This window comes from Temnothorax americanus, unplaced genomic scaffold (genome assembly GCF_048541705.1).
Source record: "Temnothorax americanus isolate GAGA-0224 unplaced genomic scaffold, ASM4854170v1 Scaffold4, whole genome shotgun sequence".
Classification (NCBI taxonomy): Eukaryota; Metazoa; Arthropoda; class Insecta; order Hymenoptera; family Formicidae; genus Temnothorax; species Temnothorax americanus.
Genome location: NW_027509547.1, coordinates 3,238,750 through 3,263,782, shown reverse-complemented (window position 1 = coordinate 3,263,782; position 25,033 = coordinate 3,238,750). Strand labels below are relative to the sequence as shown.

The following is a 25,033-nucleotide window of genomic DNA, read 5'->3' as shown; positions in this document are numbered from 1 at the left end:
ATTGTCGCAAAAGTGTCCCGATTAATTTAATTTAATTTTTCTTTAGATCTCAGGAAAAATGTTACGAGATTCAAGAACTATTAATGAGCTTCTTTCAAGAATTGATTAATAAACCGCAAGAAACAAAAGGCAATATCTCAAGATACTTTTCTAAGTTTCTCGTTTAATTGCAGTTGCATCGCGTATGACGTAACAAAGATAAATTGACTTTCAAGATTAAATTATTAATTTATATCACGTTTCAAGATTGGTTTCTACTGAGTTCTTCAGTAGAAACGCTACTATAAATACGAACGTAAGTGCGTAACTTGCGTAGATTGGCACGATTGCAATTCTGAGCTTATTTCGATGGTAATAATAAGCGCATTATGTTATCTATTTATTAGAGAAACGATACCGTTTTCTGTTATTATAAAAATTAAATTATTTCTCGTTTGAAACATAGAATCTACATTTATAAATATAAATCTTCCGCAACTTTCACTCTGATGATCGCGATTTAATATTGACAAGTACATTAAAGACGGAGAAAGACATTCCCAAATCTGTATCGTGTAGGTATCCCAAACTCTTCGCAGAACACTTCCAGGTGCGGAATAGAGTCGCAGTTAATGTACTTGCGCGCTAGGCAATTACGCGGTTATACGTCGCGCTTATATCACTTTATGTTTTTCTTTACGGCGAGTGCAAACTTTACGAAATAAATGATTATAGTTCGCGTAATAAGTATCCGAAGCGGCATATGTTACGATTTCACTTGGACTCTTCCGTGTTGTCAAGATACTGCTCGGTCCGATCTACAGTACGATTCGATGCATTATTATTATTAAAAATATGACGAACATTAGCGTGATAAATATGTTTTTTATATTGTTACAATACCAACGTGGGATAAAGTTAAACGAAAGCGGAATAGTATAAACAGCGCTTGGCTGGAGCTGTCGCGTTGGCCGGGTGACGAAGAAGGTTTTTCTTTTTCTCACATATCTTCGGGAAATATCAGAAGAAAGTTTCGAGAAACGTGTATAAATATAGGCAGTTAAGTGGTTAATACAGCCGCCGCCAAAGCGGGAAAGTGCGACTTCGAGAAGGCAAGATGTGTGGAGAGCACTTTTACACCGGTTCGCCGCGCGCGCGCGCGGTTTCGGTTTCACTGGTGTTACTAATCTGGAAAATTCGTTCGAATTACTCAATTTGTTGTAAAAGACAGTACCCGATTGTATCGTACGGACTGTGCGATACGCGTAAACGCACGTTCTTTGTTTGTAAACATAAACACAAGACTTAGATCTGCACAATTATCTACATAATTCGTGGTACTTGATGTATCAAAACGTTAACCGAAAAACAGAAAGACCGTCATTACCGGAAGTTTATACGGCGAAAGATGAGAAAAACGCTAGACGATTACTGATTGTTGGAAAATGTAACTAAATACTTTGGAAAAAGGTAAGAACATGGCGATGCAAGAATCATTTGGTTTTACGATTCGCGGCATAGAAAGTGTCCATTCGCTTTCATTGGCCACTTGTAAATAGTGTCGTTAATCTAGCATTCTTCTCGCATATATTAATGAACTAGAACGCGAGAGTAAATGGCAAGTATCTGTCGCTTGTCAAATAATCTACTTCACAGAACATTCTTATTCTTTTATTAAATCTAATTCGCGTATTTTTTCTGTATTAAATCTAAAAAGCGTGTGTAAAGAGATTTAATATTAGAGTACAAATTGAAATGAAACATTTTCTGTAAACATTCTTTAAAATTAAATTCATAATGAGAAATTTTTACCGCAAACTAGATATTATTAAATAAAATATTTTGCGAGCGTTATAAAAAAAGTAGCAGTAACTTTGATATATTAATAGAGATAAATAATGTGTAAGCAAGAAATATAAGAAATCCTGACAATGAGAGACTAGTCTGTATAGAGCAATGGAGCGTGATGCAAAAAATCTTTTTCGTGGAAACTTTTACATTTTTCTCGAGGGGACGGGTCGTGATTCAAACTACTTAAGCGTTTCACGTGTTGCCTCGGCTTTAAACCAGGTAGCGTGGTTCATTCCTGGCAAATGAGCAGTATAGCATTCGTAATTATGCCGCAAAACAATCATAAACAATGATGATCGTTTAAGCGTAGATAATTGTCACGAATAAGGTATTGCAAGGCTATAAAGGTTCAGCTGCTCAAACCGGCGAAAGTCGTCCACGGTGTATAAATAATAGTGGGATACCTATCCGTTTAGATTCAGTATAGATCGACCTATCGTCTTGATCGCAAAGGCACCATTATGGGACACCAGGTATTTCGACCGTTTCTATATCGTAATATTAATTTTTCTTTGTAATTTAATAAAATTTATAGTTTACGTCACTATCCCGTCTGTAAAATAAATTATCTAATGGTTAAAGAAATCTAAATATTTAAATTTGATATAAAGTATACTAAATAAATTGTATATTAAACATACTGAAAAGAATATTTTTTGAATTTAGTTTTACGTAATAAATTTCTTTAAACAGCGGGAGTGTCTAATAGCATTTTTGTGCGTCGGGATTGCCCTTACATCGTCGGCCAGTCGTAAAGAGGAACTCGAGAAAGCTGCCGAGCTCGCAGTAGAAAAGGCAGCCGAAAGAGCGGCCGAGAGGGCAGTAGAAAAGGCTCTCGACGGCGGGAATACTACAACGGAATCCAAACTTATCCGCGAGTCCTATTCCAACGTTAGAAAAGATCCGCGCAAGGAGAAGGAGGCAGATGATGATTTTGGCGATAGCGGCGAATCGCCGGTGAACGATGAAGTGGAGCCAGAAGAAGACGCGGACGATTGGAGCAGATATTCACAAGACTCGACATTCGCGCCTCGACGCACGAGAGACAAAGACTTTCATGCATGGTCCAGGAAGATTGATTTCAAGGGCACGACGGACACCTGGCAAAGATTCCCGAGAAGCGAATGGTCCCATGAGGACACGAGTTGGGATAAACCGAAGGAGAAGATCGTAACCGTGGAAAGGAAAGTGCCGGTACCTGTGACAATAGAAAAGAAAATTCCGTATTCGGTCTACGAGCGCGTCCCTTACGAGATCAAAGTACCCGTATCGCAACCATACATGGTAGAGAAAAGGGTGCCTCACCCGGTCAAGGTCTACATGAATGTACCGGTTGAGACCCCGCAGCCTTATCAAGTCGAGAAGCAAGTTCCTCACGCAGTGAATAATTATAACAAAATTTTGAAAAATTTCAGAGAAAGATATTTCAAATAGTTTTCAATTCACAATATATACATAACATGCAAACTACAATTTTCTCACAACACATTACGTAAAGTTATTTTATTTAATATTTTTTTATTAACACACATATAATTATATACTTTTATATTTCCGTCAATTATATATTGTACAATATTTTACTAATGTGACAGAAGAATATTCGATTGTTGAATAATATCAATTTGTTTATGTAAATTTCAGACTAAAATATGTACATGTTACAATCATTTCTTTAAAGTGATATGCGATATTCGAGAGTGAAAAAGTTTAAGATCTCTAATTGAACGATCACATGACTAACTTCTAAGTTCGCAAGTTGAAATTAACTAATCGTCTTTTTAATTATATAACACGAAACTCTCTAACAGACTTACGCAATAGGATGTGCGTACATGTATTTTCATTGGTTAATATATGAGTTTATTTAATTATTAATTTTAATGTATATCTATAAATAAAATTGAAACATGACTAAAGACACTTCCCTAATTAGTTTCCTACATAGTCACTTCTCTGTCTGCGCTCGTCGGAGGAGAGGAAGTGGAGGACGGTCGTAAAACCGTAATAATAAAATGACTTTGTTCCCGTTACTGGGTATATCGTTAATTACATAAAAATTGCAAACAACAATACTAATCGATTCATACGCAATGTTTTTGCCATGACACCTGCACCGAATTTTGCATTCCTGGCTAACGACTCGGTAACTATAAGAAAATAAAATCTTTTTGCTTGTTTGCTTTAACGTAATCAGAATAAGGAAATCACGTAGCATAATAAAAATATTTTTCTAATTTTTTTATTTTTACATATTTATAAAACATTAATTAACTTATTTAATGGCAAAAAAGCTTTTTTATGTGGCTAATTGATTTTAATAATAGATTTCAATATTTTAAAATATGTATAGTATATTGTATATAATTTATATATTTCATTTTGTTAAAACCTAATAAAAATATCCTTTGTAAATGCATTAACCAGTGAAAATACAATTTCTGTTGGTATCATGAAGAATCTTAGTTGTGTTTAATCTGCTCTAATTTTAACCAACGTAATATCCGAGCACATTCACTTTTTTCTTCTTCAGCAATAATTAGTCTCGCTTACTTCTTTTCATTTTTTTCGCTATATAACTATCGTTACAGATATGCATCTATCTTTGAATGTCAAATTAAGAATTAAAATTTCAAACATGACTGCGTTTTAAATAAATGTATTTTCAGTTTTTAATCAGGTAAACTAACTCTCTAATTTAATTAATTCGTCGCACATTTCTTTTCACGTTTTCTTCTTTAAATAATTATTATACAGGGCGGGCCATTTTAATTAATCGACTCAAATATCTTAAAACCCGTAAGTTTTAAAAGGAAACTTTTGTCTAAAAAGTTTTCTTCTAGAATTTACAGATTTTGAGATATTGGATTAATTAAAGTGGCTCATCCTATATATTTTAGCTAAATTCATTAATTTTCATCTTGTTCTTTATTGGGTGTCTTGAATCACATTATAGTCATCTTTGCCCAAATCTCTTATTTAATTTTCCTCCTACCTTGCTACTATTTCTAATTGGTATATTTTCTAATTGCAATGAGTAATTAAATTCGCTAATACACACACGTACGCGATAACTAGCATTGCATAAAACATCCAATATCATTTCACGTCTGAAACTTACTCGAATCCAATCTCAATTACGTTTATTATCGCCGTATACTTTCAGACGTTATCTCTCTTATATTAATGTCAAGTATTCTAAGTATTATAAGTATCTCCCAATTGGAGCAAGTCGTCGCGAGACGATTTGCTGTGCGGCGTTCCTAGGAAGCAGCATGTTAAACGCGGTCAATCTCACATCGAAGCGCAACGTTCTAGGATCTATATCTTCTCCTTGCCTCCCGTCCCTCCATTCTCTCACCGGACACTTTTCACTTTTTCTCTCCTCCTACCATTCCCGATTCTTCCTCTCGCGCTCTCCCTCGGACAGCAGGGGAGACCGTTATGCCTCCGTCGTCATGTTCCTCGTCTCGGCCGAGAGAACTCGTACATACAGATTATCGCGCGTCCTTCCGTGGGGACCGGATACGGAGGGGATCACTGCGGAATCCTGCCGGACGGTAAGCGCGAGCGAGAAACTTCTCCACGAGATGGAAAACGGCGGAGAGAGATTGGCTGGTTCGGAAGAGGAGGGCAATGATAGCGAAGGAGGAATCTACGTCCAGTGGCGTAGGTGGACAGGATCAAAAGGACGAAAGATCCTTGAAGTCGTGATAGGAAAATTGCGAGTCGATTTGTGTGGAGATCACGTAACGTTATTTATCAGAAGAGCGTAACGCAACATTGCAACGAAGAATGCTTCAGAGAATTTAAAGAGATCTTTTTTATAGACATTAACTTTTTCGGCTAAACGTTCTCCCAATTACACCAGAATTTCTGGAGTATTAATGATAGCGATAGAATTTACCATTCACTTTTAAACACCTCTTCTTACGCGTTTATTTATTTCGACTGACAATGAGAAAAGTGAGAAGTAGTTGTAAAACATTCTCATTCTCGACGAATGTACTTTCTAATTTTGATTCTTTTTAACATTGCAGTTGGAGGAATTTCCGGTGTTCTGTAATTTTTCGCAGTGGCTACGCCGTTGGCCGCGATTATAGAAGCACCGTAGACTTGTGTCTAGAATTTAAAAAAAAAAAAAAAAAAAAAAAATGCCATAATGCGCCGTGTACGGGCGAACGCCAGACGCGCGCGTGTTTCACTTTTCCGCGAGAGTGCAGAGGGGCTCGCTCGATACATGCCGGGGGAAAGCGGGCTATAAAGACAGTGGCACCTTGGGGGGAAGCATTCAGTAAAGTCTGGACATTGACCAGATCGTGAGAGACTTGATATAGACATGAGAATTTTGGTAAGTTCGCTCTCTCTTTCTCGACGGGACGAAATTAGTTGCACTTAGATCCGCGAATTAGCTTCGCTTTAGCCATCTTTTCCGCATCATTTTGTCGAGCTTAATTTTACTTCAAATAGGCATATTAAGAGTAACCGTGTGAAGTGTTAGCTTTTAAACCAAATTATTCATAAAATTGCGATTCAAATTAATTAATATTGCTTCGACATTGCAACAAAAATAAATATAATAAAAACAATCAAAGAATTTTAAATCATAGCTGAAGGATCTTATGTATTTTATGTAATCTGCTGCACATATTGTACAGTCGAGGCTGTTAACAACTATGTTTACCGCGCGCGTAGAATTCTTTTACGGACCAAGAGATAGTGCATTGATGCTGCAAGAGCAAGTGACTGATGTAATCGGCGTGACGTTTCTATCGATTACAGTTTCTCACGGTATTAGCGGGGCTGCTGGCCTTGGCCGTGTGCGAGAAGAAAAAGGAGATTACGAGTAAGAAGACCGAAAATGCCGAAGGCGAGAAAAAACAGGATAAGCGCGGGCTGAGTCACATCGAGGCAGACTATGGAGGACACGACGACGGTGGTTACGGGGGGGACGGTGGTTACGGGGGGGACGGTGGTGGCTTTGAAATTGGCCACGATATCGGCGGCGGAGATATTGGTGGTCACGACATTGGCGGTGGTTACGGCGGTGGCGGTGGTTACGGCGGTGGCGGTGGTTACGGCGGTGGCGGTGGCGGTGGCGACGACGGTGGCAAGATCAAGCAGATCACGATCGTGAAGACCGAAAAAATTCCCTATCCGGTCGAGAAGAAGGTGCATTACCCCGTAGAGAAAGAAATACCGTATCCGGTTAAAGTGCCGGTACCGCAGCCCTATCCGATCGAGAAAAAGATCCCAGTGCCGGTGAAAGTTTTAGTAAAGGTGCCGATACACATACCGCAGCCCTATCCGGTCGAAAAGAAGGTGCCCTATCCAGTTCACGTGCCGGTAGAAAGGCCGGTACCCTACAAAGTTTATATCCCTCAGCCCTATCCGGTCGAGAAGAAGATACACTATCCTGTGAAAGTACCGGTACCACAACCATTCCCAGTGGAAAAGCCCGTGCCGTACACCGTGAAAGTTCCAGTGCACGTAGCGCAACCCTTCCCCGTAGAGAAACCGGTACCGTTCCCAGTGACAGTGCCCGTCGAGCGTCCCTACCCCGTACACGTAGCTAAACCCTATCCCGTCCCAGTTGAAAAACCAGTCCCCTATCCGGTCGAGAAGAAAGTTCCCTATCCGGTCAAAGTTCACGTAGAGCGACCGGTAGGAGTGCCTGTAATAAAGCCAGTGCCTTACCACGTTAAAGTACCGGTACCAGCCCCCTATCCAGTGGAGAAGCATGTACCTGTACCAGTCGAAAAGCCAGTGCCCTACGCTGTAAAAGTGCCTGTTGAACGACCCGTGCCGATCCACGTGACGAAAACGGTGGGAGTGCCGATCCCCAAACCCGTCCCCTACGCCGTTAAAGTGCCGGTGGCGGTACCAGTGCACGAGCACGATTCCGGAATCTCAGGGGGAGGTGGTGACTACGAGTCTAGTTTCGGGGGACACTCGCATTATTAATATCAAAAAGCGTGACAGTGGAGGATTTTTTGCTTCGCGGTTTAAAGAGAAATTAACGCGAAGGGAAGGGAAAAACGCGTTGAGATGAAATAAATAATAATCAAAAGGGAATTTGTCAATTCGATTCCACGCAATTTCGATCACAATGTTGTATATAAAAAAAAGCATTGAAATGTATATATTCGTGGGAAAAACTAGAATTAGATCAGCGTGTTAATTTGTAAAAATTAAATTCGGGGTGTAGATAGACTAGGACCCATGGAGGAACCCGACTTTTGCAAATTCTCTACTGCGCCGTACGAGCGGACGCATCGGCGGATGTGTCATGGAATTTCGCGCGATAACATTTCTTCTACATTTCTTTTCAAATGCGAGGAGGAAAGAGCAATGTGACTCGTAACGCGGTCAACGGCTGATCTTTCATACGGGAGCGTTAACGAAGCGTTTCCTCGGCACTCGCGAGTCTCGAATTTATCGTTCGAAGTGCGAGAGTCCGCGAGGAAAACGCGGACGTATTTATTTTCCTAGCTTAACGTCGTTCTCGCCGCGGGATCCGACGTGGAAGATGAATTTGCAGAACAGCCGTTTTGCGCCGCGAAAGATAATTATGGGTCTCCGAGTCTGCTTAGACAGCGCTAACGATTTCTTAGATGTATAGTATCGACACTTAAGTACCTACGAGAACACATGTACTGTGTTTCTTACGACGTTTGGAACATGTAACGGACATCTCTGTATATAACGATGTCTTTCGCTTCTTTTTAATAAAAACCAAAGAGCAAAAACGACAGCCTTGGAATTCATCCTAGCCTGATTGCTATTCTCTAGAGGAGATCTACAAACGTGTTTATTATTACATGCCTGTCCTTCTTTAATAAATCATGCATACTAAGCAATTTGCGGCTCTTGTACTCCTTTCCCCTGCCAGCGAAATTGTATTAGGTATCAAATTGATATTCAGCTCAGTCTGGATATGTCAGATATCTTAGGCATTCATTGGAGATCGAGCAGCTGAATGGTACAGTATCGATTTATGCATTACGAGACAAAGATTTCCCCGTGTGGATTTATCATGCCCAGCGTCAACATCCTTGAACTTCGCGTAGCGTGACGAATTATTTATCTTCGATCGCGTGCACTCGATAGTGCACGATATTCGTTCCGCTCGAGCGGTGTTTGATTGTGATCGAGGCGCTATTCCGGTTTCTTGTTCCGGCAGAGAGTCGGAATAAGGTAGAGCCGGCGAAAGTCATTTTTGTAATTTCGGCCGCGACGTAGCACACGCGGAAATTCATCCGGTAATTAGCGCCGCTAAAGTCTCTATGCGTAATTAAGCCTCGTACGGACGATGGAAATAGGACTTTCCTTTTATCTAGCATGACTAACGAAGGAAAGAGCGCATACGTAACACTTCCGATTCGATGATATCAGCGTCCTGTTCTGCCTCGCGATCTATCATTCAGATCGTACGGATCTCAGATATTAGACCGACTCGTTCGCGCATTGTACTAGTTACAACGCGTGTAATGAGAATCGGAGAAAGGGCTCCCCCGCGCCTCTCTTTCTCTTCATCTATCAATGAGCAGATTACGAGAGGAGTGCACGGGATCGCGAATCAAAAGTGAAATCGCGACGATCTCGTGCGCGAAGTGCGCGGCTACGCAGAATTGTTCGCAACGGGATTACCCGCTTCGGGCGTATTGGAAACTACATATGAAAGTACGCAGGTGTTCTTTTATTGCCAAATCAGCAAGACCGGACTTGCTAAAGTAACAACGTATTCTGCTGAACGTACATGCTATGCAGTTTATCAATCAGATATTATTGTAAAAGACAATATTATTTTATAAGGTTTTTCCCGTTATTATATTATCGCAATTTTCCCACGTGTCCATAATTTTAATTACCACTGTCGTAATTACCAAGATCGTCGGAAGAGTTAGAAATTGACCTCAGGTAATAATTATCATATCTACGCGAGACGATCGATCGTTGCAAACGAATCGCCACGAATTAAAATGACATTTGAATATGACAAGTACTCACCGTATGTAGGGGATATTGGCGGGGATGTGATACTTCGCGCCTGGATCGAAATCGTCCTCGGATCGTAGAACCGGCGGCTTCGTGCCCGTGTACTGCTCCTTCAGCCTGTGCCAGTGACAATTGTACTCCTCCTTGTTGACGTAGCCGCGAAAGACGTCCCACCGCCACCTGTCCATCGCGATGCTGAAGGGCAGTAGCACCAGTTTATCCATCGCCAAGGAGAAGAGGTAATTGATGTCCGCGGAGCGCTCGTCGATGAATGTGTTCGCCAGGCCCAGAGTTTGCAGATGCTGCGGCGTCGCGACACTCAAGGCGACAGCTTCGCCGACCGCCTCATGGAATCCTGCAATGGTAATTATAGTAATAACTTTAGTATAACGGTGTAATAAATAAACAGTCGTGAAGACCGTCACGTTTGTTTTCTTCGACAGTTATTGAACAACGTTTTGCTTGCAATAGATTTCATAATAATGGTAATCAGTGTGTTAATATTATCTTTTTCTTACGTCGTTAAATATTATCTTTATGTTATTATTAAGTACATGTTATATTTATGTATGAGTAATAAAAGGTCTTTATTCTATTTCGAAAGCTATGAACAAAATAATCCTCGGCACGACTCGATGTCAGATTTCGAGCTTTCCGTCACGGATGTTTTGAAGGAGTTTGGCTATTTGATAATCAAACGGTGAAAGTCGACGTCAGATGAAACAGATGGCTTGTCGTTGAGTTCCGTTTACAATTATTGCAAAGTTTCTCGAGGCTCTCCGCGGATAACCCGGTGACTTTTTCGCTTCATGTGTTTAGCACTAACCAGGATGTAATTACGGTTAGCGGCGATTAGTCGAGCGTGATAGATGATACTGATTATTTTCCTTTTTTAAACTAAGTTTTCTCATGCAAACCGCGAACACGCCTAACGCCTCAAACGCATAATTAGTCGTAGCGCGATTTTATAACTCGGAATTCGCGTTAATTAGGCATTCCAGATGCACGAAAGTATGGAATGCAGATGAAAATCTGCGATAAAAATTATTCGCGAATGTAGACGAAATTTGTTGCCGAAGTAAACGACGAAATAATTCTGAATCGCTCTCGACAGGAGTGATAAATCGTCTACGCGACTGAGGCTGAATCAAGGTATAGATTTTACGCTCGCAGATTTTTTGCGAAACCGATCGAACGATCGGCAAGGCCGTCGTTGCGAGGCTGTTCTCGTTGATTCGAAACAATCCGTGTTCCGGTGTGAGGCGAACGACCGAGCCCGGCCGGCCGGCCGTTGCTACGGTGAAAGCGCGATTATACTGTAATAAAAATATTTTAACGTGCGGTCGACGCCAATGTACGCGAGTAACATCCACTCGTTTATTCGCGAGTACCGTAGCGCGCAGTGTACATTTCGAGCGTGTCGTACTCGCTCTCGCTTTCGCGCTATTAGCCGTAAGACGCACACAGGTCGGCTGTGCCTTCCGGAAGTCGGTCTGAGCCGGACCCGTCGCGCTTACGTAAGCGCGTTGTCGTCTGTCCGGCACGCATGCCATTATCACCGGCCGTCTCCTATCCTTTTGTCCTAGTCAAGTTTTTCTTCCCGGCGTGATGCAATTGCTCATTATTGTAGTGTCGTGCATCATACGAAATATCAGTGTCATTGAGAACGAATGTTGACATCCCGCGAGCGTTTTAAAACTGTCTTAATCTTTTTATGTTATTACTTATGTTATTATTTTATATTCATTTACATATTGCGAAAAATAGAGATTGTGTAAAATATTGTGTAATTTTATTTTGATAACTATTCCGCTGCAAAAAAATTGTTTTGCAGTCTTATTTTTAATTTCTATTGTGCTCGATTTTTTTATCTTCTGAGTTTCGTAACAATTATACTAATTGTATCTATAGGATTTTTTAAATTTGAATTATTTTAAAATCTATCTATAGTAAACTTGAACTTCAATTTACACAATATAATCGCGTGCAGTCTGATTATGTTACGATTTTGTTAGATTTGTATGTCTATTTAATGCGATAATTATAGAATATTTTCATACCTGGATTAGCACCGTCGCCAAATTCGCGAGGTAGACCGCTGTACCGCAAGAAATACTGAATGTGTGCCATTTCGTGATGTAAAGTTATTAAATCTTTCATCGTCACCTTTGTACACATTTTGATTCTAAACATAAAAATAACACCATATTAACAACTCTTATTCTTTGTTCGTAATCTTCAAGGTATGAGATTAACACGTAAAAGTTTTATTTTCAAAAAGAAAAAAAAACGCCATTACTGATTTCAATGTAACAGTGTATTAATTGATTACTGTACATATTATTATAGACTGTTATTGATAAACGTATCAACCTGTAATCTATGCGATTGCAAAAGTCCCATGCGGACGCCTGGCAGATTAATGGGCGGTCACCAGGATCGGCAAATACGCTTCCGGCCCAAAATTCCGGCGGCATTGCGCTCAAGTTCAAGGACAGATAGAATTCCTCAGCTACCCGAATCATGTCGATGGGTGTGTAACCCTAATTATAATAAAACACGGCTATTAATATTAGTTATACATAATAATTAACAATATTAATTATATCCTTTATATAAGAATATAATATGATATAAAACATTGATTATAAAACATTGATTATAAAATAAAAAAGGTGAAGGGGGATCTTACTTGAGCCCGCATTTCCTGCGTGACATCAGGGTATGTTTTCCCGGGATACGGCAAAGTAACATCTAAAAGATTGGTCCAAGACTGTCCCCATATGTTACCTATAAACATTGAGTAAAGAACGATGTAGTTACAGATAACTGACGCACGTAAGTAATTAATTAATAGTTCGTTGCTAATGGTATATGCATAGTGTAAAATATTCAAAATTCTGAAATAAATATTTCATGCCGTGTTGCTCTTACCGAGGACGTGAGACGGAAGAGGTGCGTGTCCGCCAATTTTTTCAGGTCCGTAGAGATCTCTCAACTTTTTGCGAATATAAGCGTGCAATTCTTCGTAAAGCGGGCGTATAGTTTCCCAAGCCTCGTCAATGTCCTGTTGGAAATTAGGAGATTCGTAGGGAAACATCCAATATTCGGCAGCATCAGTGAAGTCTATAAAAAGAAATAATAGTGTAATATTAATCCTCAATCCAGAGTAGCTATCAATAAGACATAATTAACGCTTATAGTTTCCATGTAATATTCTATGTATTAATTAATCTGAACGTAATAATCTCGTCACTTGCTGTAGATTAAAAGTGTAAAAAATTCCTGACGAAAAAACAAAATTCAACACTTATAATCTTTTTACAATCTCGCATGAAGCCAAATTATATGCTGATCGTCTTCGTCAGCATTGTAGATTTCATTTAACGCGTCATACTTCCGGTATAGAGTTAAAATTAGACGTACTATTCATTCTTGCAGCATCATTGGTCAGCGTAATGAGTTGTTGATACAGATCTTTAATCGGCCTGCCGCTTCGTCTTCTCCACTCAGTCCAGACGTACTGCAGTTCGTCCCAGTCCCGACTTCTCGCCATGATTTGCGATATATCTATAATAAAAAACATAGTGTTAAAATTTATACTTTTTAAATATACATCATGTATCATTTGTAAAAGATATTTTATCAAATATCTCGTAAGTAACTTTTACGTTAATCACGTACATATTTTTTACAAATTTTAGATTTATTTTAAAACACCGGTAGCACAATAACACTCTTTTTCTCATTTTGGAGAATTTTGGAATAAAATTTATCTAATAATAATATTAGTAGCCTACTGAATGAAATATTATTAGAAAACGATAGTAGGTGTTGTTTGTCAAGTATATTTATTTGTCAAAATTATTGGTATGGACCGTAAATGTTTTCATTGAGTTGCTTAAATTCAGGCGCAGTCAACTATCATTTCGTGGCACACGCTAGATTCGAGTGAGTAATTAAAAATTCTCATATTAAACTATGTTCAACCGTGTAGCGTCTTTGGTCAATTAATTAAATGTTTGCTTTCTATTTGTGCATGTTTTATGCTTCAGGTTGTGTTCGTTTCGCGTCTAAATGGGCGTGCACGGGGGATTTACATTAAACATAAGAATAACAGACAATTAGAGACTCATACAGCGCGGCACAGTGGTTTTCATAAATTAAACGGAAAAGAAACAGGGAATCTCCTTACCCCCAGAGAAGGAGGGGGGACTTGCGCTCGCTCGCGTGACGTTTCCTATTTTCTTCACACTTTCATGCGCATTTTAGACTTACGTAAATTCCCCCGCGGAATTTCGCCGCGACGAACCGTGAACGATGCCGGCGCGGGGGCATCGTGCCGATCCAATCGTTATTCAGCGTAATTCGTAATGTATTACCTGGATATAAACGTAGCCCACACCGGAACGGATCGTTGTAAGCGCATATGGTCGCCGCGTTGTAAATCGCAAGCATGTCGTTGATTAGGCGATTGTACTGCAAAGAAATAATTTTATTACTGCTAACAATATTTACTGTCACGTACATTGTCAGTAAAATAACGATATAAGTGTTATAATTGCTTGTATAAATAAAGCTAGTGTTTACCCTGTCCAGTTGGTCAGGTGGCAGTGCCGAAGGGCCCACGGCGGACAAATAACGGAGTCGTCGCCTGATTATGGGATCTCGAATTGAATTTACATCGATTCTGGAGATTAAAAGCCAAGCTTGGTACTGGAAGTCCGCATATAAGCGTTGGGCGTCCAGCTGAAAGCATAAGGCAAAAAAATATTGAAAATAATTCTTATGATGCGAAACAAAAAAAATGCTTTTTTATTACACTCACAAAGAGATAGATAAATCATTCTATTTTTTATCTTTCTTATTTTCAAATGATAAAATTAGTGTTGTTTTCTATTGAATTTCAATTGTATTAATTACATGATGTAAGAAAACTAATCTCTCGGCGACTGATTAGGAAATGTTGCAGTAAAACACGAATCGGCGAACGACGGTTTTACCGTTAGAGATAAAACCGTCATATCTCTATGTTCTTCCTGACCAGTAACCTGCATTCAAAGAAATGTAACTAAGAAAGTAAAATTGCATTTGAACCTTTGTATTATTTAAAACGTACACATTTATTAAGGTCTGATTATACGATTATCATGTAATGTATTACTTTTACAGACAATTTGTAATTTATAACAATATTTACGTACATCGTACATTTATCATTATATGAAAAACCGCATAGTATCGCATAATACACAAGTGCCAATTCTGGTTATGTGTTACGTGATATATTTCCACGTACAATGACAGTATGCGACATGCGTAAAAGGCATCAACAAAGCAGATGTCACGTAATATGCGGCGCAACATAATCTTTGTCATCTGATTGCTACGAGACACCGAGACAATTCATAGATTTAAAAAAATATATAATTAATTACTTTATAATTATTTGCTAATACAAAAATCAATTTGCTTATAAACAACCTCGACGACCAGTCATTGATTCTTCCCGTGCCATAATGAGCCGCAAGGCGGTGGCTCGCCGTCCATCGACGTTCTCCGCGGAAAAGGAAAACGGCGGGCGCCTCAATTATTGTTAACGTCACGCGACGCGAGCCTCGCTGGTTTCGCATTGAAAAGTACAAAACTCCCGTTTCTCGGCGATACGAGACGGCCGGGCGTGCATTGCACAATCGTTCAGGATGATTATCACGACAATGGCATCGCCTGGGAAGATTTCCCGCGGAGGCGTTCAGCCTTTCGCGGACAATGCGAGCAAGTCTCGTGCCAGGGAAAATCGTAGTCGCGACGCCAGCCAAGTAGCGTCGGTTCGCCGGTCGATTGACAAGTCAATGTGTGAGGACGCCACGAAGAGTCACGGGAGAATACCGAGAGGAGGTCGAGGTCCCCTCGAAGACGTTTCGTACAGGGTGGATGAGAAATATACGATTGTATACGCGTCTCATTTTCCACGGTTGTCACTGCACTTTGTTGAAAATCCAGCCTTTCTCAACTTTTGCCTTCAGAATTGCATCGCCACACGCTCCTTAATAGTAATTTGCTTTAATCTCTTGATCTAATTTTTTTTTATTTCAACAGTAATTGCCGCAGACACCTATATGCGTTTTTTATTATGATGCTTGAAAGATACGCTTGTATAGGTTTACTTCTAAGCTTTAATTTTTAATGTTGATTGTAACAAAGCTAATTACTGCAGATTTGAAGTTAAAGTATTGTTTTTAAATTTTAATTAAATATTCCTGATAAATTACCATCTAGATTAGGAACAAAATTAAAATCTTATGATACTCGTGATAATGATTTACTGTGACACGTATGAAAATTTAATATCGTATTTCATAAGATAGCCTAAATTGCAAATAGAGGGACAGCCCACGCATATGCGGGTCGTGTCTTAAAGTTTCGAAATTCGTCAGCCTGGTTAACGGGAAAGTTTTGAAACTGTTTAGCGTGATGAAGTATCGTGACAAAATTCTGATTTAGCAAAATTGGAAGAAGGACGATCTTCTTTATAGATTCAATGATACTTTATTGATCTTACCGCTTGTAGTTGCGTGTATTCGTTGACGTTGGTTTCGTATGCCCACTGAGCTACCACATTAGCGCTACATCTCTCTGCGCCGAGGAAATCTAATCTAGCCAAAATATTCTGGTAATTTAATTCATTTGGTGGTAGTTGTCGTCCAGGATCTTCATCCCTGTACGATGGTAGTTCTCGACCAGCATCGTCCCTGTACGATGGTGTTTGTCGGCCAGCATCGTCCCTGTACGATGGTATTTGTCGGCCAGCATCGTCCCTGTACGGTGGCAGGTCCAATTGACCAGAAACTGCTGATAATAGGCAAAGTACGAACGCTGTCCGTCTTACCTGAATCATACACATTCATTATAAATAGTTTTATGTCCCTCGACTCTATTTTCAGACACATAACATACACATACACATTCATACACAAAAGCAATCTATCTACATTAAAAACGATGACTTTAAATTATATATATATATATAATTCCCTATTAATTTCTTACTAGAAAGTATTAGATTTAATTCATTACAAAGCATAAAATATTTTCTTCTTCTTCAGTATGCCATATCAGATTTCCCTGACTTGATGACTACTTTAGAGAAAGCAGTTCTGATTATCATGATTGACTTGCTCACTAAAGGGTGGACTTGGGACTGAGAGCCTCTTAATTTTACTTTTTTTTCTATGTAGCAACACCCTAAGAAATAATAACAAAAATAATCTCCCGTTGCTTTCTCCGGCGGATAAAATTTTTTTTTCTTAAAATAGCATTCGATTTAATTGAAACTTCTGTAAATTTTACATTTACTTTACCTCGAGTTTACTTCCAATTTTATATTAATTAATATTTTTATTTATCATTTTATTTTAATTTACATATCGTCGAATGTTTGGCATACTCTATGTATTTCTGATATTTTGGTAAATGGAGTACACGTGTCGATAGGGTTGATGAACTCGGCTACACGTGTGTGCTTATTGATTTATATCGTCCACACAAATATATGTAAATTTACCTCGTTTTCCTCGTCTTTAACCTTCGGTTTGTCATTCAAAATTATGTGGACAAGTCACAAATAATTTATCTTGTCGCATTTTCTACTTCTGTTTACTTCGTATACATGACATATGAATAGAGGGTAAAAATTTCTGAGTGAATGAGTCTTGTTTAGGGTAGGCGGTGCTCCGACATGTCGATAAGAAGATAAAGCGGCGTAAATGCCAAAAAAACCAATGACCCAAATAATGACTTTTCGGTATAATGGATAACTCTTTCCGCACTTTCCTTACGACGGTATCAAAAACGACGGTACCGGTATCAAAAAATAAAGACAGACAAAAAATATTATCGATTAAGCCATCGAAAGTATTTTAAGATTGCATCAAGTAAGACATATAGCAACGTGTACGAGATAATGAGCTTAGCTTTCTCTCGCGAAATAACAATTACAGTCGATTCGCAAAGCGATGGGGCCTTGCTTCGTGCAAGTAGGACTACAGTGGTAGAAATTACCGCACGCAAATTATTATGGGACCTCTCGCTCTTTTACAAGTTAATATAGAAATTTCATTGTTTCTCTAAATCACGCCATGACATTATGAGCTGAGCATTTATGCGCAATTCATTTGTTGGTCTCACGGCCACGTGTTACGTCTTCGCGTTACGTACTTCCTCTCAGCATGAAAGGTACATATCTGCTTATGCACAGTAGTAGGTCACCTGCGGTTGATCGAGATGCGATGACCTTGATTCGTCACAATTGCGCTTATTAAAGAATACATATCTTTCATTCTTATTTCTTCAACGTGCTATCGCGGTTTAGTATTTCACGGTATTCTGACTAAAGTAATTGCTTCTTTGTATTTCTGATGCTAAAATAGACGCGTTTTAGTAAAATATTCTTTATAAATCGGCAATAGATTATTTTAATAGATTATTACCGATATTGTAACGTCACGAAGATCTATGAAAAATAATCCGAGCATACTCAATGAGCGTACAAACGAGGTCATCGTTACATGTAATTGTGGTATATGCTTTAAGTATCATGCATTATATGATCTAACGAATGGAGATGATTCATGAATGCCGAGAAACCTTGCATCTATTATATTTTTTAACGATCGTTCTTATTCAAAATATTATAAACCATAACCGCCATATTAATTCGAGTACGAAAAACAGGGTATAAACGTAATATGTAAAATCTACTTAAGAGATAATTTCAACACGTGGAAAAAAAAAAAAACAAATTTCATCTGGATAAACATTCACGATTATTAACACTAGAAGGAGCACACTCATTATTTCGCTGATTACAGAGTCTTCTCTTATCTCAATCGTAGGTCACTTAATTTTCATCAAAGTCCTCATTTTTTGCGATTTTTCACCAATTAGAATTACGCGATTTTCTGAGGTATAAAGATCACGATATTTATTAATTCAGCATTTATTAAAACAACAACGAAAGATCTTCGTCCTTCTAGCGTTAAAATCACCGTAGAAGACAGTCACCCCGGTATCGACGATGACTTACGAAGTTGCCATTGATGCGGTTCAACATCCCGTCGGTTCCACCGAAGGCGAACTCCACGAAAGTAAAATTCGTTTCAATCCTCGATAATGATCACTTACGATCGTCCATCGATCAATTGCTGGTTCACGCAACAACTTCTCCGTCGTCGTCGTCGTACGAAATTCCGTTCCACCGATCGAGCACGACTAACACGAGCGACGGTCTCGTTCTGCCGACGCTAAAAGCCTCGTGGACGACGTCAAGTGTACATTTATCCCTACGAAGCTGGTCGAACGCGACCACGAGGAGGTCATCCGTAGCGAAAAAGGTGGGGGGATTCGCGCACACCTCATTCGTGTCGTTGGTTCGTCGATGTCGCTGTTGCTTAGATGGATTGTCGTGGGAGTAGGTGGAAGTAGCCGAGGACGAAGAGAAGAAGACGAACAACTTTATTTTGTCACATCTGAGGGACAAAGTTTTTTTTATAGGATAAAGAATGAATTATATATATAAAGCGTATAAAAACTCTTAAATAAATCAGATAAATAAAGAGACGATAAGAGCCGGGCACGGTAACTGGTGCGCGCCTTCTCGATCAATACATAAAATATTGATGATATAGAGATAACATGATAAAGATTGACTGAGAATATAAATCATTGCGCACCAATTACCGCTCCTGGCTCTTATTGCTTCTTTTTATTTATCCGATAAGGAATAAAGTTAAAATTTTATGCATATATAAAACAGAGTTAAGAAAGCTCGTAAAAATTCTAATAAAAACTCTGATGTTTTTACATACCGTTTAAAAATTCCTTCGGTGTCACAGGAGAGAAGGCGACGAGAAGTTTCGTGAAAAGCGCGGCAATTAAATTGATACGAAATGAAGGAAGGGTGAATAGAAACGTAGGAGCGTCAAGTAGTGATGAGAGGCAGAACGATGGGGGTCGAGGGCCAACCGGCCGTCGATTGCGACAACTTGAAGCTCTCACGTTGACAAGAGTCATTTGCCGACTCCTTTCAACGCGGCCCATTGTCTATCGAAGCGCACGTTTGCTCCTTGCAACTCTGTAAACATTAAGATTTGTTTTAGAAACGACTAACGCACAGAAAAATATACTAGAGAAGCAAGGCGTAGAAATCGCTGAGAATAAAAATGATAGAGTTATTCTTGACGATAAAAGATACGGTTTAGATAAATGACACGTTAGAAATTTGAGAAATTAATTCACCACAGTACTTAATGATGAGTAAGCGGAAATTTCACTACGACTTATTATCGAAGACTCGCATCTACGAGGTTCATTTAAGTTACAGTTGATGGGAGAAATCGCGTAGATGCATTTTTAGATAATAGAAATGAAGATGTTATTCGATTGTTCTTTAACATAAAATAACACTTGAAATATCATTAATTAATATATATGAAATGCTTTATCATTTCTACCGTTACTAATTAATTAGCTATTGATTTGTAAATTATTCAATCTATAATCTGTTTAATATTTCTGTGATTGTAATCGCGTCAATATACCGAATCGAAATTGCCACGAAATAAATACGTAACAACCTAACCTCTTTGTTAGATTGACATGTAGACTGTGCGTGTGTCTTGCGTTTTGCGAACTGCGGCCTATGTAGACCGGGCTTTACTGCAGCACTGCAGCTATTGTAATTGTAGATCGGGCATTTTACTCAGCGTTGTATCCCGAGAAAAGTTATGCTAAGGTAGGGCCGCGGCGCGTGAGTCGCGCGACGTCAACGGCTCGCGCGCTCGCGGCAACCTGAGCGGTGGCGACGGAGTGGGAAAAATAACTACGCGCGTCGAACGAGCGCCGCGCTAGTCGCCTACCCCCACTATTCAAGTACTGCGCGGCACCGCGACCCAGCACTGTGTGACGTCATTGCTCTCGACTCTCGGATCGCAGGTCGCAGAGGTTGCGGTCGCGGCGCCGGGCGCGGAGTAACGTATGTGCCGGCGCGGTGGTTGAGATTACGAAAAACTGTGATATATGCTATGTATGTGATATGTATATATCGAATACAGCGGAACTGATACGGATGCCGAGGTATATCGCATTCGTTAATAGTGAATTTCCGGTTACGTTCTTTCGGGCCGTAATTAGGTCTCGCTTTTCTCAACCGTTAACTCGATCGCGTCGCGTCGCGCGGCTTCTGCATGAAGTTGCGTCGTTTTCGGAACACGAACATACGGGTAAAGGATACGAGCGAATTCTTAAGTCGAGTGACGCCGCGACGTATTTAATCATTAGCAATCGCAGTCTCTATTAACGTCGTATACCGGTCGTACGCGTTTAACTTCATATTTAATTGTGTTTCGATATCTGGCGATCGTGGAGGATAGAAATTGTCAACGAAAATCGCCTCATAAGCGGCAAGTGCATCAGCGTCATCGCGACGGTTGCTCCGGTGGCGAGTGAAGTTGGCCGCGCGATTTACGAAATTCTGTCCGCTATCTCAGCGCCTACCTGCGGGGAGTGCGGGGCATTATGGGTGACGACGGGCGTCGAGCGGATCGTACAGTTTCGTTCGTAGCTTTTCCGCCGTAATTCTTCCGTCGCCGTGTAATTAAGTACGCGCCGCGTCGCGAGATTAATACCGGAAGTGCCGTGCAAAGTGTCGCGCGATCATAAGTGACGATATTTTCGCGTGAGTGAGTGAGCGAACGTCGCGAGTGAGCGCGCCGACGGAGATGCGACAACGGAGAAGGAGCGAGGAGAGGAGGAGGGGGCCTGGGAGGCATCGGGCGACGGCGGAGCAACCGTGAGGTGAGCAATTATTATTCGTTCGTTATTTTGCTGTCCCGTGACGGATTTCTTTCTCAAGCGCGACGTGATTCGCTCATTATATACTCGAATCGTTATTCGTATCAATATCGTTTATGGTTTACTCCGGTGCAATTTCGATCGGAGTTCGATCTCCGGCAGATGTGAGAATGTGAGAAGAGATATATATTACGTCGCGTCTCTCTCTTATTCGCGCGGTCGTAATATTACTTACGGTTTTTCGGGGATCAATTACCCCAGCACGAGTTAACGCGGAAATATGCAACCGCTCGCTTCGGTCGCGATCGTTTCGCGCACTATAGCATTTTAAAATCAGATATGTTCAAATGACATTTTTTAACGGGCGCGATAATTATTTACTTAAAGTATTGATTATCTTAGCTACTGCTTTAATGTAAAAATATTCTTCTGTTACAGATCGACGCAGGGTTTTACGACTTACAACTCCGCTGTTGCGCATCGGTCGCGGTGAGTGATTTTTTTATTTCAATGTCAAGGCAATGGATTTATCAAAACTATATTACAAATGTAAATAGAATGTACGTAGAAATGAGATATTATAAAAGAATCGTGGAATCTTTTTCTAACGATTAAATATTGGACGTTACATCAAAATTCTTTATTATTAAAATGATAATTAATGTAACGGTAAAGTGTTCCGTATTAATCTCATGAAATATTTGAATATTTATTTCTATTTTTTTCCGTAATAATATTGTAGGAATTTATTTATTCCTACAATTATTACAGAAAAAATTAAAACATTAAATATTAAGAATATAAAAATATATACTACAAATGAACTATAATGCTATAATCGATTGCCTTGAAATGACTAGGCTCGGAAATGAATAGAGCCTAGAAAATATTTGTATAATTTTTAATCCTCCGTCGACTTTTTATTATTCTGGCACATGCATTGTATGTATTCACAATGCTGGTATATGCATTCGTGAAGTCAGACTCGGGCAGTAGGCAACGTTCGGTAGATATCGCGTTAGTCTTTGATCGGAAAAAATACCACGAGGCGCCCCAAACGTGATCGCGTCTCATAATTAATCAATCCGTGCGATTAATCAATTCTTAAACCTAACGATTCGTAAGTTTCTCGAGGCGACGCGACGGCTGTCTCTCGAAGTAGATATCTCGCCCGATGTATCTTGGAGTCTCATAAATTACTTAATTGCTTCATTGCGCTATTCACGTAATCGTTATCTTTTTGAATGAATCACGCACCGCACTTCAAATCTTTTCTTTTTCACTTTTGTACGTAGAATTTGCTTACTATAGTTTCGAATTGAAAGCGCGGAATACGAGTATTGACCATATCAGTGATTTAAATAACTAAAAACTGTGTGTGGCACATGAAAACTGTAGTTTATCAATATTTCGCGGAATTTCGATATTGCACATTTTCACTTTAATTAGCGTGATTTGAGAATTAGCGTAAACTTCATAACTTAAATCGTATCGTTTTGAAACCACGTTTCAAATTTTTCATCAATGACGTTCGTTAACGGGACGCCCGGACGTCACAAATGCGCGGATCGACGCCGTCTCGCGACGCATTTAATTAGCAGGTAGAGTTATAATTTTATATTTAAATATCTGTCAATCGCGTAGCGCGCAAATTCGAAGTTTGTACATATATCGGCGACACGTTAAAACTCTTTGCCCATTCATGGTTTATTTATCACGTTAATTTGCGAGATGCCGCGGGTCTCGAGCGGATAACAGCTTTAAACGATTGCATCTTCGTCACGTTGTTTTTCTATCTTAATAACGAAGTGCGCATATGCCTCGTGTGATTAACGGTATCGTGCAAAATACTGCACGTGCAATACCATCGTTTTTCGACTATTCAATCAATCTTGCGAGTGAGTATCTCGTAAGTGACATATGGGACGAAGGACGACGACGCAGGAGAGATCCAGGTAAATATTAAAAGCAACTGTAAAGAGCGTGAGTGAAAACGATTGATTTTTATATAAGAGAGATTATGTCCGAGCTGGGGCGGAAATATTTTATTCTGCCAAGCGTTCTGTTACAAAAAAAAAAAAATAATGTGTCTTTGAAACATTTAAGATCTTCAACAATCTTTTTTCGAAATATTCGCGACTTTGAAAAAAATCTTGCTCTTTAGAATAATATTTGAGATTTCTGTTATATATATTCAAAGTAATTGAAAATGTCTTGAGCTTACATTATACGTAGCAATTAAGAAACCAAAATCATCTGGATAAAAAATAATTAATTTTTCACTTGAATTATTAAGATTAATGAATAAACGATAGATCGATACACGCGTAGGAACGACAGACTGCAGTCTGTCGCATGGAATGCATGAACAAGCTTGATAATTGCGACCGTTGTCGCCGTTCATTGAAACAAGTTGTTTAGTCATGTTTGTTCGCGCTCGCTCGCCTGCTTCGGCTTCGGCTTAATTATCACAATTATAAACTTAAGCGTACAAATTCTCTCTACGCGATACTATTCGCCAACTTTTATCGCTTATAACTTGACGGTAATTGCAATTTCGACATTTATTGTGTACAAGGATCTTCGACTCTAATTTCTAAATACGCTGTTGAAGGCGTTTTTACACGCGTGTTACACGGCGGTTATATTCTCTGACGCGTGAGCAAATATAGCACCTGTACCGAACAGACGTAGAAGTGGCAAAAATTTATTCGCGAGTGCGATTTGTCTATGCGCGCGCACGATTGATGAGTCGCCGAAGGGTGTGTACGTATGAAACATCGATGAACAGGTTCCGCGAAGCATTGACTTAAAACCCGACTCCCGTGCAATTTCCAACATTATGAGATGACTCACAGCTTACGGGTCTATCCGCGTAATTATGCTTGGTCTCATCGAGATGGGACGACACGGTGTAGTTTCTCGATTTCAATCGATCTCTCTTTCTCTTAGACACTATATATTGTTTGAAACCTGGAGAATAAGCTATGACATAGAAAAACGCCTAGCAAATCAATAAACTCGACTTATCTCGAATAAGGAATCTATCTCAATGCTAGGGTGAGACGTTACCGTTCCGGATGCTGCACGCGTCACAGCTAATAAAAAAGAGGATAGATAAAAAAAAGAAAATCATGTAAATTGCGGATAGTACACGTGTAACGTGCGAGCGTTTACAACCCGTAAAGTTGACGCAGAGATATGAATCGGTCCGCGTATATACACGAACATTTTTCGCCAGCCGCGTTCGCGCGGCAGCTGATCTTGAACTACATGTTCCACTTGGCTTTCATGATCGGCGCTCTCTTTGACAGCCCTGACGACGACCGCGCAGGGTTATCCGTAACGATTGTGA

General features: G+C 39.7%; 3 protein-coding genes and 1 long non-coding RNA gene across 4 annotated transcripts in view; 3 read left to right on the top strand and 1 right to left on the bottom strand.

Moving 5' to 3' along the window:
- Window positions 1-19,337, bottom strand: part of Ance-3 (angiotensin-converting enzyme Ance-3) — a 50,203-nt gene extending 30,866 nt beyond the window's left edge. The window contains exons 1-10 of the mRNA XM_077415766.1: window positions 18,914-19,337; window positions 16,391-16,717; window positions 14,419-14,577; window positions 14,211-14,307; window positions 13,255-13,398; window positions 12,763-12,954; window positions 12,521-12,618; window positions 12,202-12,371; window positions 11,889-12,013; window positions 9,841-10,183 (exon numbers count right to left, since the gene is read on the bottom strand). Of these exons, the coding sequence (XP_077271892.1) occupies window positions 9,841-10,183; window positions 11,889-12,013; window positions 12,202-12,371; window positions 12,521-12,618; window positions 12,763-12,954; window positions 13,255-13,398; window positions 14,211-14,307; window positions 14,419-14,577; window positions 16,391-16,717; window positions 18,914-18,940 (1,682 nt within the window). The 5' untranslated portion in view covers window positions 18,941-19,337. The remainder of the gene's footprint in view (window positions 1-9,840; window positions 10,184-11,888; window positions 12,014-12,201; window positions 12,372-12,520; window positions 12,619-12,762; window positions 12,955-13,254; window positions 13,399-14,210; window positions 14,308-14,418; window positions 14,578-16,390; window positions 16,718-18,913) is intronic.
- LOC143902697 (uncharacterized) lies at window positions 2,292-5,933 on the top strand. The gene is made up of 3 exons (XM_077415810.1): window positions 2,292-2,303; window positions 2,524-3,210; window positions 5,871-5,933. Exons 1-3 carry the CDS (start codon window positions 2,292-2,294, stop codon window positions 5,931-5,933), a joined length of 762 nt encoding a protein of 253 aa, XP_077271936.1.
- Window positions 5,682-8,653, top strand: LOC143902673 (uncharacterized). The gene is made up of 2 exons (XM_077415780.1): window positions 5,682-6,181; window positions 6,613-8,653. Exons 1-2 carry the CDS (start codon window positions 6,170-6,172, stop codon window positions 7,792-7,794), a joined length of 1,194 nt encoding a protein of 397 aa, XP_077271906.1. The 5' UTR covers window positions 5,682-6,169; the 3' UTR covers window positions 7,795-8,653.
- A 2,371-nt stretch (window positions 19,338-21,708) lies between the features above and the next one.
- Window positions 21,709-25,033, top strand: part of LOC143902602 (uncharacterized) — a 123,748-nt gene continuing 120,423 nt past the window's right edge. The window contains exons 1-2 of the long non-coding RNA XR_013258433.1: window positions 21,709-21,850; window positions 22,117-22,167. This is a non-coding gene — a long non-coding RNA (uncharacterized LOC143902602). The remainder of the gene's footprint in view (window positions 21,851-22,116; window positions 22,168-25,033) is intronic.